The sequence below is a fragment of the Mesoplodon bidens genome, assembly GCF_964165515.1.
Source record: "Mesoplodon bidens genome assembly, chromosome: 18".
Taxonomy (NCBI): Eukaryota; Metazoa; Chordata; class Mammalia; order Artiodactyla; family Ziphiidae; genus Mesoplodon; species Mesoplodon bidens.
Window position 1 is genome coordinate 10,328,368 of NC_138175.1, and position 14,555 is coordinate 10,342,922.

The 14,555-nt window shown below is 41.7% G+C and overlaps 1 protein-coding gene across 2 annotated transcripts in view; it reads right to left on the bottom strand.

Annotated features, from left to right (window-relative positions):
- Positions 1-14,555, bottom strand: part of WWOX (WW domain containing oxidoreductase) — a 983,360-nt gene that overhangs the window by 692,879 nt on the left and 275,926 nt on the right. For both annotated transcript variants that reach the window (XM_081216136.1, XM_081216135.1), the window contains exon 7: positions 5,120-5,305. In XM_081216136.1, the coding sequence (XP_081072262.1) occupies positions 5,120-5,305 (186 nt within the window). The remainder of the gene's footprint in view (positions 1-5,119; positions 5,306-14,555) is intronic.

Below are 14,555 nucleotides of genomic sequence, written 5' to 3' on the forward strand. Positions count from 1 at the left end.
TCAAGGATAATTAAATTAAATGGAAAAACATCTTAAATAAAGGGCTGCTGCTTTTGGAAGCAGAGAGATATCACATTCCTAACCTTTGACAGGGCTTTCCTGGGTTATTTTAGCCAGTGCTTGCGTCCTGTATTATTTTCATTTGAGCATCCAAGTAAATATAGATGAGCCTTGCTGCCTCTAAGACTCTTTTGCAGATTAAAAATTAATGATTATAAAGGGGTTATAACCTTGGTGAGGTGCCATCAATAGTCTTATACGTTTAAAAGATAAATGTAAACAAAGCCAAAATAAGTTCTGGCAGAGTCTAATGTTTTTAAGTATATCCATGCCATGGATACACACAAATCAAAGTAAGTAGTTGATGTTTTATAATTGGGTCTGAAGGAGTCGTTAAACACCAGCTGTTTGTTTCTTTCCTTTCTTTCTCCTTTTTTTTTTTTTTAAATAACAACAAAGTAGTGACTTCCCTAACAAGCAAAAAAAAAAAAAGATCATAACAGAAGGAATTTTCTAGACGACAGTCTCATCTTCATTAAGGACCCCTTGGAGTTTGCTTCATTAACTCTGGGCATTTGCCCCGAGTAATAAGGGAGCATAACAAGGGCACTGGAGACAACCACTGTGGAAAAGGAAAGCAAAAGGTAAAACGAAAATGATGGAATAATCTGGTTGTTCCTTAAAGGAGCAGTTCAGATGGAGCTATGACCAAGAAGAGAATCCCAGGGGCAGACGAAATTCATGTCTTAATGGAAATTAAACACCCCTTCTCCAGGACTCACTCAGTGACATCCCATTTCTGGTGTTAAATCACATTGCCGAGCCGAAGTCATCAACAAAGATCATGGCCAGAGACGCTGGCGTGGATAAGGCAGTGAGACTCCGAAACGAATCATCCGCTGCCTGTTTCCAAGTCCCCAGACCACGGGAAGAACTCAGACTTCCGAGCTTAATCCTCTGAGGCAGTGAAACTTAGCGGGAAATTTGAAAATTTATGGGAGCCTTTTTCTGGTTGTCATAACAACTGCCGGCGGGGGCCGGGGACAGGAGATGTCCTGCCACGCACTCGGAGCCTTGCTCAAGGAAGATGGCCCCACTGGACGTTCAGGCAGATGAAAGCCTGTGTGTAATTATTGGAGCCTAGAGCCGAGCTGTGCTTAACACAGATGCACAGTTGTAACAGCCGCTGAATTTCCAGGAGCAGCATGCCACAACCATGTAAATGAGGAATGAGCGCGCTTTGGGATTTTATGGGATTGGGTGGCGGGGAGGTGAGCCTTGACCCGAGGCTGGTAGCGTTTGAGGCTGCAATGGCGCACACCTGTTAACAATCCACATGTGCGAGGACCCCAGTGGAGGGCTGGGCTCTCTGATAACTTACCTTCCCCGAAGTCCCGCCCAAGCACTGACATGTTGGAACACATGCTCTTTTGCTTCACATTCATTTTTTCCCCTATATTACAGGTAAGCTAGCACACTGAATTACAACATATGTATGCAGGGAAGTTATATTATTCATATTTCTTGATTTTATTTCAAAACAGTAATAAGGTGTTACAGAAGAGTTGTCACCAAAAAAAAAAAAAAAAAAAAGACTGTTGAGTTGAGGATGCAATGATCTAAGGTATGGCCCAGAAGTTCTACCTGCTCTGAGCAGAAAAGAGCATCCAGGATTTAGACAACGTCTAACAGGTACGGGACGCATGCAGCATCCTTCACTCACTCTCCGTTCCGCTTTCATCGGCTTTCTTGGCATCCTTTGTTTAGCCCAATCCAGCTCAGGTGTCGCTTCTTCCAGGAAGCTCTCACTAACTAACTCTTCCACTGCTTGCTGTCACAGTGATTTCTAGGGTGGCAGTGAGGGATAGACTGAAAGAAGCCACGCAGGGTAGATGGAAATTAAGTATCCACTTTCTGGGACCTGGTCCATGCTATTCCTGTTGTTCAAGGACCTGCCACCCTGCAACGTTAGCAGCAAAGCAAGTCAGGCCACCTTTGTACCTTGGGTCTCTGTCCTTACCACACAGACTGCAAGTCATTTGTTCATGTGCTTCCAACCCTAGACCGTGAGTTCTCGGAAGGTGAGCTCCTTGACTTTTGCCTATGACACACAGTAGGGCCTAAATACGGGATTAGAGAACTGAAGTTGGATGGTGGGTTTGAAATTCCAAACTAAGAGCCAAGTTTCCTTTATTACAAAAAGCTTTGTTTTGAGCTTTGCTCAAAAGGCAAATTGTACCATTCTGTTCAGAGGCTTTACATTCTTCACGAACATTTGCATGCAGCACTTTCTAATGTTTAGAATGATTTCCCTGCTTTAGCTTTTAAGGACAATGCAGAAGTATCTCATGCCCTGGGGAACACTGGGTAGACTCAACCCCTAAGAGAAGGTATTCATTCCTAGTCCCCAACCTAGAAACAAGGCAACAACAACAACAAAATCCACCCTGATGAGAAATTAGATGGAACCAGGTTGAAAGCAGGTTTCGAGATGGAGAAACAGTTACTAAATAGTAGGCCCGCCCTCTGCAAACAGCCCTCCCCCATAAGTGGACCCCTGAGTTCCTGACCTGCTGATCTCCTGAGCAGCACGCTCATTTTTAAGGCCTGATTAGCTTGTATTGACAGTCCTCCAGGGAGGAGAGAGGGTGGGCGAGCTTTTTGATTCCTCTGAGCCAGGGCCCGCTTCCTGAAAAATGACCGCGTTCACCTCTCACAGCTCAAAAGGCAGCAAAACAAGTCTACAAAAGCTGCCTACCCTGTTTTCAAGTTGAAAAATTGACAAAGCTAAACAATAACGTCTATAGAGTTACCCTCCTACCAGGACACTGGAATGTTAACATTTGCTCTCTGGACATTGACATCTGCTGTCTGAGAGGACCTCTATCTTGCATTTCTCTATATACTGCTCCTTTATTTTTTTTTTTAAACTGAGGATTTTTAAATAACCCAACTAAAATAATTAGGCTGGATTCTATGTAGACAAAAGCTAGTATGTTCAAAGAATAGGACTGAATTTGCATCAGAGGCTGTGTGTGTGTGTGTGCGTGTGTGTCAACTTGGCACTCAACACAGCTGCAGCCATTTACAGCCCTTCAGCCAGCACTCCACTCTTTTCATTCCATTTTAATTGTTATCTGAAAAATTTTTTCACAGCAAGGAAGTTCTCATTTTCATATGATGGATTTCAATTCACTTGCTCCGGTTCCAGATAAGTAACTAAAATACAGGGAAGACTCGGGGAGGCTGATAAATATTTTGCCTTGGGGCAGTCTGGTATAATATTTTCTGCAAACATCGGACTTCATTTTTCCCCTAACAGGGGGTCCTGACTCCAACGAAGAGATTCCGCCAAGGTTTATGGAGGTAATTAGATATCAACCCTTCCGTTTTACGACATGGTCTAGGGCTCTGGGTCCTTGAGCAGCAAGTGAGTGCTTTCCCAGGACTGCCCGCCCAGTATTCACACTGGCTCTGGGGTGCAACACAAGTGTAATAAACAAACCAGCTTAGGAGAATTAACATTTTGTAAAAACACCCTTTAATACGGGCAAGCGGTCATTGGGAAGTAGAAAACCAGCGCCCGTCGCCAGACAGGAGCGGGCCTGATAACACACACTTCAGGAAGACCTGGTCTGGAAACTACAATGGATCGAATTCAAGAGACCAGGGCCCTGCCTTCTGATCCATCTTTTAAATGAAATCAAGATTCAGATCTCCAAGGTAAGTGCGAATTACACTGCAGTTAAGGAGAGAACAAAGACGTCCCATGAAATACTATGTGAGATCCAGATGTACAAAGGGAAGAAAGCAGCTGACAATTCCACAGACTCTCCCGTTAAATACCAGCTCATTTAAACGTATCTGTATCCCGTGGTGCCCTCCACATCTGGCGAACGACTGGGGCTGGCAGATTTCTTTCCGGAGCTCTCGCCCCACCGCCCCCGCAGTAGCCTCCCTCACGCCTGAACAAGGCCACTCCACTTTCACGAACCTGGTGTGATTTGCAAAGATAAGGAGGTCCCGATTTTGTTACCACCTAATTACGAGATGTTTCATGTCTTTTAACGCAGGGGAGGATTATGACGGGCATTTTCCTTTCATTTCGGCCGTCATAAATTTCAAATGGTAAAAGTAAATCTATCTGCAGTGTGTCATTTCCACCATAAGCCCCTGTGTTTGGGAGTGATAAACGGTTCAGACTCACCCTTGGCTGGTCTCTCTCTTCCAAGTCCCAGGGGTTACATTTTATGGAAGCATGATTTAAAAAAATAAGCTTCATTCTGGGTCACTAAAACATTTCAGGACTTAAGACGAAGAAGAGGGAGAAAAAAAAACAGGCCCTTTTGCACATTATTTTTCTCCAGCTACTTTGGTAGGAGTGAAAGCTCCCAACCACACCAGGAAAATCTCCCTAGCATGTATTAAATCTAGCCTCACCCGGCCAAGTCCTTTCTCTTCTCAGGGTACTTCTCTTTAGACAAAGTTGTTTTATCCAACTCTAGAAACAAACATGCTGAAAATATGAGGAAATGTTCAACTGGCTTCTTAGTCGATTGAATAGTCTCCTAATGGTAACAGAAAAGAAGTGCCATCTGATGTTTTAATTGAAATTTTAACCAAAAGAGTCATGGCCAGATTTCTAATATGTTCTAACTACAGCACTTCCCTTTCTACAATTACACAGCTAATGTCTGCATTGAATTCCCTGATTTCTCATTATAAAACAACTGGATTTCATCTTGCAGTTTTTAATTGCATTGTTTCTCCTGCTAGAATAACTGCACATTCTTCTTCGTGAGATGGTGAAGTTGGTGACTGACAAATCAATAAAGGTCAGGAATCCAGATTTAATCAATCATTATTCCATCTCAAAGCAAAATCAATGAGGGACCTGAAGTATAGTTATAAAAACAATCTACCTTGCTGTCGACACTACCCCCAAATAATCGCCCACCATCACGCGCATACACACAAAAAAAGACCTCGATACATTCAGTAAGCCAGGTTGAGCACACACTTTCTGGAGCAAGACTAATGAAAATTATTTTCAAAAAGAGAGGCTGGGGGGACCATCAGGAAGGTGGTCACGTGAACAGAACATCCAATTCTAACCCACCTATGGGACTCCGAGGAAACCACGACGACCCGGGCAGGGGCTGAGCGGCACAAGACGTCCTGGAGGAGCTGGACGAGGTAGAAGTGGCCCAGGTGGTTCACCTGGAAGGTGGTCTCCAGGCCATCTTTCGTGAGGCTCCAGGGGAGAGCGAACACGGCTGCATTGCACACAAGCACGTGAAGTGACCTGAGAAAGAAAACATCCGACGTTATGCAGACAGAGACGCTCTAAAACCAAGGATGATCCATGCTCCCCCGGGAATAACCAATTCTTCACTATCTTCAGGACTACAGACAGCTGGAAATGGGATGCCCTAGAAGGTCGCATCTGAGACCATTCTGCTCAGGAAGAGCTTGGACTCTAAGTGAGCAATTGTGCTGGGTTGCTGGGGACGAGGGGGTTCCTGGGATGCGGGACTTTCAGTGCCAAAACTGGGACCATACTGGGCAAACTGGGACGAGTTGGTCACAGAGGTTGGAACACAGGTTCTACCGCCTAGTTGAATCTGTGCTTCCTTAGCTCATTCAGTTCTCAGCTTCGTCATCTATAAAATCGAAACAGCCCTCAAAGTAAGACATAAGGAATAAAGGAGAAAGTGTGCTGTGAAAAAGCCAACACCAGAACCAGCACTTACTAGGTATTAAGTAAAACATATCAAGGTGGAAATGCTCTGTCTAAAGAGACAGACACAGACTGTTTGGATATATTCCTTTTAGAAGTCAAGTTAAATCTACATTTTAGAAGTCAGCTTGGGGATAGGTAAGTGGAGGTCTGTTATACTTCCTCTGTTTGCACATATTTAATTTCATAATAAAAAATTTAAAAATAAAAGCCTTTCATGTGAATCAAAATCCTAAATCCTAATCAAGAAATTGTATTTGTAAGAAATTATCCTAAGGTACTAATGAGAATTGTTTAAAGAAATATATTCAAGGCTATCCACAGTGTTTGTAATTGCAACATAACAGCAACACATTAGAAGTAAATTAAATGTACAATTGGGGAATCATTAAATGAACTGGAATATACGCATATGATAGAATACTGTGCAGCCATTAAAATAACAAATCTATTGACCCTGTAAAACATTCATGTTTAAAGACAATATATAATATTGTATGATCACACACACACACACACACACACACACACACAATGCTAATGAAAGACAGACAAAAATGTTAACAGTCATTGTCTCTAGGGGTGGATGGAACCCAAAGTGTCTTAAATTGTTTTCTTTCTGAGTTTATTCATATTTATTTTTTCCATAATTAATATGTGCTGTCTTTATAATAAGAAAAAAATGCCATAAATAAATGCTTTGTAGGAAGGAAAAAAAAAGCGGTTCGGGAATTTAGCTAACACATGAAACAAGAGAAAAAGAGACAGGGTACAGTTTTACAGGACCACTGCTTTAAGAGGTAAAAGATCAGCATTTTGTCCCAGATTCAAGCAAATCACCAAATCCTCTGAGTTTCTGATTCTTGCTTGTAAAATAAGGGGCTGGAAACTGATGGTGTTCAGATTCCACACCAATGGCATGGAATATGTGATATAGGAAACGAAATATTTCCTATCTTTCACTTTAAAAAACTTAGTGTTCTTTTCATAGAGACTTCTCATAGACCTATTACTATTGCAACAATCTGATTTTGTTCCATCCTCATGGAAAACTGTAGGTGAAGAATCTTGAGTTGTTAGAAAACAAATACTGGTGTGCAATAAAGAAAAGCCTATCTAAAAACTAAAATAATCTGTTATCTAAATAAAGTTTTAAAAAAGGCAAAAATTTGCAATCCTATAAAGAACCCATATTTTCACTATGTAAACAGTGTTTACAAATCAACAAGAAAAACATATTCTGAGTCTAACAGAAATACTGACAATGATATTTTTAAAATTCATAAAACTTGATTATAAAATAACCAGCGCAAGAGGTAACGTGTTCAACTCCACCAGTAGCAAAAGTTAAAATGAGACATTTTCCGCCTATTAAATTAGATTTATTTATATTATCATATTTTTATTACCTTGTGTAAAGCTGGTAAGACTATATATTTCTACCCCATGGATATTAAGTTGAAAACATTTATCATGAGAATTAGAAATATCCACATTATTTCACCTAGTAATCCTGTTTCCAAGTAGTAGGTTACACAGGGGGCGGGGCAAAGGGCAGCAGCTCATACCTCTAGGGAGGAATAGTTTATCACTGATAATGTTTAGAACTGCCACTGCATGATGATAATAATAAAAAGCAGAGCAACGTTTAGTAATTTTACTATTGTTTTTTTTTTTTTAATAAATTCATTTATTTATTTATTTTTGGCTGCATCGGGTCATCGTTGCTGCACACAGGCTCTCTCCAGTTGCGGCAAGTGGGAGCCACCCCTCACTGTGATGCACAGGCCTCTCATTTGCGGGGGCTTCTCCTGCCGCGGGGCATGGGCTCTAGGTGCGCGGGCCTCAGTAGTTGTGGCAAGCGGGCTCAGTAGTTGTGGCTCACAGCCTCTAGAGCACAGGCTCAGCAGTTGTGGTGCACGGGCCCAGCTGCTCCGCGGCATGTGGGATCCTCCCGGAGCAGGGCTCGAACCCGTGCCTCCTGCATTGGCAGGCGGATTTTCAACCACTGTGCCAGCAGGGAAGTCCTTATTATTGGTTTTGAATTTTCTACAAACAATGCTCCCCCATTTTGCCCGTGCATGGGGCAGACTATCCCTACAGCCACCTGCTACCCCCTTGATATGCCACTGCTTCTGTAGGGGATTAGATGGTGAACCCAAAAAATAGGTCCACTAGGAACCTGTGAATGGGACCTTATTTGTTAAAAGCGCCTTTACAAATGTAATTAAGTTCAGGACCTTGAGGTGAGATCACGCTGGATTAAGGTAGAACTAAATCCAATTGACAAGTGTCCTTACGAAAGAAGAGGAGGGCAGAAGACACGCAGAGAAGGCCCTGTGAAGGCAGAGGCAGAGACTGGAGACATGCATCTACAAACCAAGGGCCGTCAAAGAGTGCCCACCTGCACCAGAAGCTAGTGAAGGGCACAGAACGGACCCCTCCTCAGAAGGCACCAACCCTGCAGACGCCTTGAATTCAGACTTTTGGCCTCCAGAACTGTGATAGCCTGAATTTCTGTTGTTGTAAGCCACCAAATAGGTGGTAATTTGTTACAGCAGCCCTAGCAAACTGATACAGTTTCCAAGATTCATTCCCATAGAAATCCTCAAAATTTACATAAAAGCTTATGCATAAGAATGAGTAATAATTATATATAAATGAGGTAGAATTATAAAATTGTATATGAACTAGAAGCAACCTAAAATCCAACAGAAGATAAGATAAATCAGCAAGGACTAAGTCAGAAGTTCCCCAATTTCTCAGATCAATTGAAAACGGAGGAAATTAAATGTTATGTGCGCGATTCATATCCCTTCCCAGCCCCCCCCCCCGACAAAAAAAGATTTTTATACGTACAGTCAGCAAGACAGGAAATACAGAAAAATGTTAGCTCTGGATGTGCAGGATATCATTAGGTTGCTTAGATCTTTTTAGATCTTTTTTACTGTTTTTGTTATTTTCCAAATTTTCTATATAAGCATGGATTTCTTAAAAGATTACTGAGATGTAATTCACAAACCATACAATTTACGCTTTTGAAAGTGTGCACTTCACTGGTTTTTAATATGTTCACGATTATACAAGCATCATCACATTTTAATTTTACAACATTTTCATATCCCCCAAAACAAGCCCTGTATCCATTAATAGTCACTAACCACTCCCATCCCCCAGACACCATTAATCTCCTTTCTATTTTATAGATTTGCCTATTCTGGATATTTCATATAAATGGAATCACACAATATGTGGTCTTCTCGTGAACAACTTTTCTCACTACACTTAACGTTTGCAAGGTTCATCCATGTTGTAGCAGGTCTCAGTACTTTGTTGCTTTCCATGGCCAAAAACTATTCCACTGTATGGATAGATCACATTTCATTTAACCATTTGCCAGTTGATGGACATTTCGTTTTTTTCCCACTTTTCGGCTATTAGAAATATTGCTGCTATGAATAGTCATTTACAAGTTATTATGGAGACATATGTTTTTACTTCTCTTGAGTATACATGGAGAAGTGGAATTGCTGGGTCACATGGTTAATTTTATGCTTAACTTTTTGAGGAACTGCCAAACTGTTTTCCAAAGTGTGACTGTACCATTTTACATTTCTACCAGCAATGTATTATGATCCCAGTTTCTCCACATTCTTGCCAATATTTGTCATTAAATCTGTCTTGGGTTTTTTGTTTGTTTGCTTGTTTAATTTTAGCCACCTTAGTGAGTATGAAGTGGTGTCTCACTGTGATTTTTATTTGCATTTCCCTAATGACTAATGATGTTGAGCATTAGTATTTATTGGCAATTTATGTATTTATTGGCAATTTGTATCTTTTCTTTGGAGAAACATCTACTGTCTATTCAGATGCTGAGCCAATTTTTAAGTGAGGTAATTATCTTTTTATTGTTGAATTATAAAAGTTCTTTATATATTTTGGATACAAGTCAGCTGTCGGATATACAATTTGCACAATCTCCCTCATTCTATAGATTGTCTTTTCACTTTCCTGATGGTATCATTTGCAACACAAAAGTTTTAAATTGTGATGAACTACAATTCATATATATATATATTTTTTTTTTCCTTTGTCACTTGTGCTTTTGGGGTTGTATGTAAGAAAGCACTGCCTAACTCAACGTCGCAAAGATATATTCCTATCTTTCTTCTAAGTGGTTTATAGTTTTAGCTCTTACATTTAGGTCTAGGATCTATCTTGAGCTAATTCCTATGTATGGCAAACACAAGAAATCTAACTTCATTCTTTGCCATGTGGACATCCAATTGTTCTAGCATCATTTGTTGAAAAGACCGTTCTTTCCCCCATTGAACTGTCTTGGCTGAAAGTCAACTGACCACGTGTAAGAGTTTATTTCTGGACTATCAATTCTATTCTATTATCTATATGACTAGGCTTATGCTATGACCACACAGCCTTCATTACTGAAGCTTTATAGTCCATTTTGAAATTGGGAAATGGGAGTCCTCAACTTTGTTCTCTTGCATCTATTGACATGATCCTTTTTTCCACTGATATGGTATATTACACTGATTAACATTCAAATGTTAAGCCAACCTTGAATTCTTTATATAAATTTCACTTAGCCATGGTATAAATTTCAATCCTTTTTATTTGGTTTGCTAGAATAGTGTAGAAGATAGTTGCATCTATACTCATAAGTGATACTGGTCTGAAGACTTATTTTCTTGTGACGCCTTTATCTGGTTTTGGAATCATGGTAATACTGGCCTCACAGAGTGAGTGGAGAAGTATTCCCTCTTCTATTTTTTGGAAGAGTTTGCAAAGGATTGACATTAATTCTTCTTTAAATGCTTGGTAGAAAGCATGAATTAATCTTTTAACTAGAAAAAAAGAAACCACTGTTTCTTCTAAAAAAGTATTCGTGCAAATCTCATTATCACTGGGCAATGGAAGTCTCACAGGGAAACTGTCTCATTCTTTCTGTTGTCTGATCTATTTCCAAATCATCACCTATCTAAAACCTAAAATGGTTTTTAGGTCAGCTGAATATATGACTTACATATGGGCACCTTCCAGGTTGCATCTCAAATATTTGGTCCACCTTTTCAGAGTTGCTGATACTTTTTTTTTTTTCTTTTTTTTTGAGAGTTAAGTATGGGTTAAGCACTTATTAAGAGCTTTGTGTACTTAAGAACTCTAGGTGACATGTTTATTATCTCCATTTTACGGTCAGGAGAAAAAGCAATTAGAAGCAAACTTCCTCTGGTCAGAGTAAGTATCAGAAACGGGTAAAATAGGGACTTCCTTCGTGGTCCAGTGGTAAGGAATCCGCCTTCCCATGCAGAGGACGCAGGTTTGATCCGTGGCTGGGGAACTAAGATCCCACATGCCGCAGAGCAACTAAGCCCTCACGTCTCAACTACAGACCCCGTGTGCCACCAACTACAGAGCCCACGCGCCACAGCTAGAGAGAGAACACCTGCACACCACAACTAAAGAGAAGCCCATGGGCCACAATGAAGAACCCACACATGCCACAACAAAAAAGATCCCGCATGCCACGGGGAAGATCCTGCATGCCACAATGAAGGCCCGATGCAGCCAAAAATATAATAAATAAATAAATAAATATTTTTAAAAAAGAAACAGTGAAACTCCTTATCCAAAAAACAAAAACAAAAAAACAGGTGAAATAAAGAAGCCAATAAATGAATAAGAACAAAATATAACAAAATAAAATAAAAAGGTCCTCTGACTTCAAGGACACTACACAGTACCTTCTTTGTTAGATACGCTCCCTAGAATACGGCTAGAGTCAAGTGCTGAGAGAAACTCTAGCTCAGCCATGTTATGATACTTACGTGTAAACTGAGAACAGCTGCATGCACCCTACCCAAAGTTGTGATGGGCAAAGCCCCAGTATCTTGCTAGGTACCTGCCAGGCCTCAATGGTTATTACTCCCTTTGTCTCTAGACCCTTCCTTTTTATCCACAAGAGAAAATAAAATTCTTCAAAGTTGGTTTTTTTCAGTGTTTCCCCATTTTTGAGACAGGCTGGGCATTTGGAATGTTGGCTCCATCTCTCTCAATAACAACTACCTTTATCCTACCTGCACATTGTCTCAAGGAACTGCAAACAGCATCAAACAAAGAAACTTGCTATACCTAAGACCTCAGCCTGGAGGCACGAACCCAAAGAGAACCTGGGAAACCCTTTCCTCTTTCACCAAATTTTAATACGCTTCATTAATGTTAATTGCACAGCACCAGAGGCAAAATACGTACCACGTACCTAAAGCTTGTCCCCTCTATTAATTAAAAACAGGCTTATGGAATATGAAAGTATAAAGTGCTAAACTTTTTTTTAATTGTAAAGACACTTAATTGGCTTGTACAAAAGGAAAAGAATTCCTTTTACCTCACTTTAATGAGGTTTTTATTATTCAAATGGCATATTTTGTTCAGTTTTGACTAAAAGCCACTGCAATTCAAAAGGCTCTGAGATGATGAATATTTACAGAATATCAAAAGGAAAGTTCAAACTATAAAGACAGAATGGAAACAAAAATAGTATCATTCTCACTCCAAAGTTGGTGCTATTAGTCAGCATTTTCAGGGACTGATTTTTTTCTTCTTCTTCTTTGATGGACTCTGGTCTGTAAGGGGTAAGTGGGGACCCGACAGGTTGACTTCTGTGTGTATAGCACTGGAGATTCCAGTAGAGGGGGGCGTGCTTGTTCTCTGTGGTTCTGATACACCCATGGAGAAAGCCTCTATGCTTCTCTGTTGAGTGGACCCTGGGCATCCTCTGAGCCTGCTGGGGATGACATTTGGAAAGGAGCGATCCCATCCTCCAGAGCTAACACATTCCCTGGACCAGAGGACAAAAGTTCAGTGGTAAGTAGGGTGGAGTTCCAAAGATTCACCAATGGGTCTGGCTGCTTGTCATCAATGGGAGTGACAAGGGACCAAGGTTTCTTTTTTTTCTTTTTGCCTCACCATGTGGCTTGCAGGATCTTCATTCCCCGACCAGGGATTGAACCCGGGCCACGGCAGTGAAAGTTCAGAGTCCTAACTGCTGGACCACCAGGGAATTCCCTAAACCAAGCTTTCTAGACACTGGAGCCATAGATGATACTTCCTACTGGAAACAGCAATGAATGCTGATAATAAATAGAAAGGGGGCTGAGCCCAAAGGCTGTCACTAACCGGCTTTAGACAGTTGATCTCCAAGCTTTCTTCTCGCCCCCCTCCTTTTTATTTTAGGTGTAAGTGACACAACACATTATTAAGTTGCAGGTGAGCATCCTTCAAGCGTGCCATCCACTGACTACCCCTCTCTTTCTGCCCTCTTCAACCTCTCCATCCCCACTGCTGCCTATCGGGCTAATCAGATTGTTCAGACCAACAATTAAGAGAAAATCAGGAAAGAAAGTGGATAAAAGAAAGTGGAAGAAAGGAAGGCAGACAGGAGAGAGAGGGCTGGAAAGACAAAGACATGCCTGCTTGACACCGGGGCTCTTTCCAGTTGCACTGAGCCTTTCTCTTCCCATTTACAGACCATAGTTTTGCAGCATTTGTCCCCATTCGTAATCTCCTTCCTGGCCCCAAACTCTCTTCTTATCACCAAGCTGGCTGAGTTCTGCCCCGTCACCATCCAGAATCTCTCAAAGCTGCCTGGGGAGCAGTGGCTTCTCCATCTCTGCACCCAAGGACCTCCCCTCTGCTGACACTGGACTTCTCTGTGGCCATGGACCCAGCTCCTCCCTGGCTCCTGGTCCTCTTCCCTATCTCAGCTCCCGAGATACAATCCATTCTTGGACCTCCTCCTAAGGCCACCACTGCCTCAGCTTCCGTGTGCCCCACACCTCTTCTTCTTCTGCCCAGAGTTCCATGTCCAACCACCTCTGATTCCGTCTAAAATCTCTTCCCTGTAGCAATGTCATCCAGCCAGGGACTCCAAACAACACCTCTATGAAGGTGCACTTCACACCCACAGCACCAGCCCCTACGTCCCTCCCAAGTTCCAGAATCTCATCCCTACCCACCCCAAATCTCAACTCTTCATCTTCTCTCCTCACATTTTCCCCCTTTCCTGACGTCCTTATCTCTGCAGTGGGTGATACTCTCTAGCCAGTCACCTGATAATGAACACTTAGGAAACATCTGCTATCCTGTCTTCTCCTATAGCCAATGCCAGTATGCTGGTCAACGCCAGTAACTCTAGACCCTTCAGGGACTATTAATATATTGTCCAGTCCCCTATATTTCCAATGAGGCAAGCGGTGTGGTGTTCTGTCTGGATCTCATTTAGGGGCCCCACTATATTCATTCCCTACTGCCAAGAGCACTGACTTCTCCAGAAAATCATCCCTGAGTGATGGGGGCCATCATACCTGCAAAGTCATGCCCCACACCCAGATGCTCTCCTAACAAGGAGGACCGACTCTGGGATAATTCCTTCTCTAGAGCTGCCTACACGGGTCAGGCTGAAGCTCGTCTCCAATTGAATATAACCTGTTTCCCTCATTCTTCTTCTGAGAGCACTCCCCCAGTAAATTATCTGAGCAAACATCCCTGTCCCAGACCTGATCTCCAGGCAACTCAAGCTAAGACCACCACTGTTACTCCACGCTTTTGGTTCTGTTGCCTGTAGCTCTGGACACTGCAATAGCCCACACCTGGCCTTGCTACCTTTGTCTTCTCTCTTACTTCACCCATCATGAACGCTGGGACCAAATTAAACACATTCTAAGAGTCTAACAGAAAAACTGATGAAGACATTTCAAAAATTTATAAAACTAGATTACCAGTAACCAGTTCAAGATGT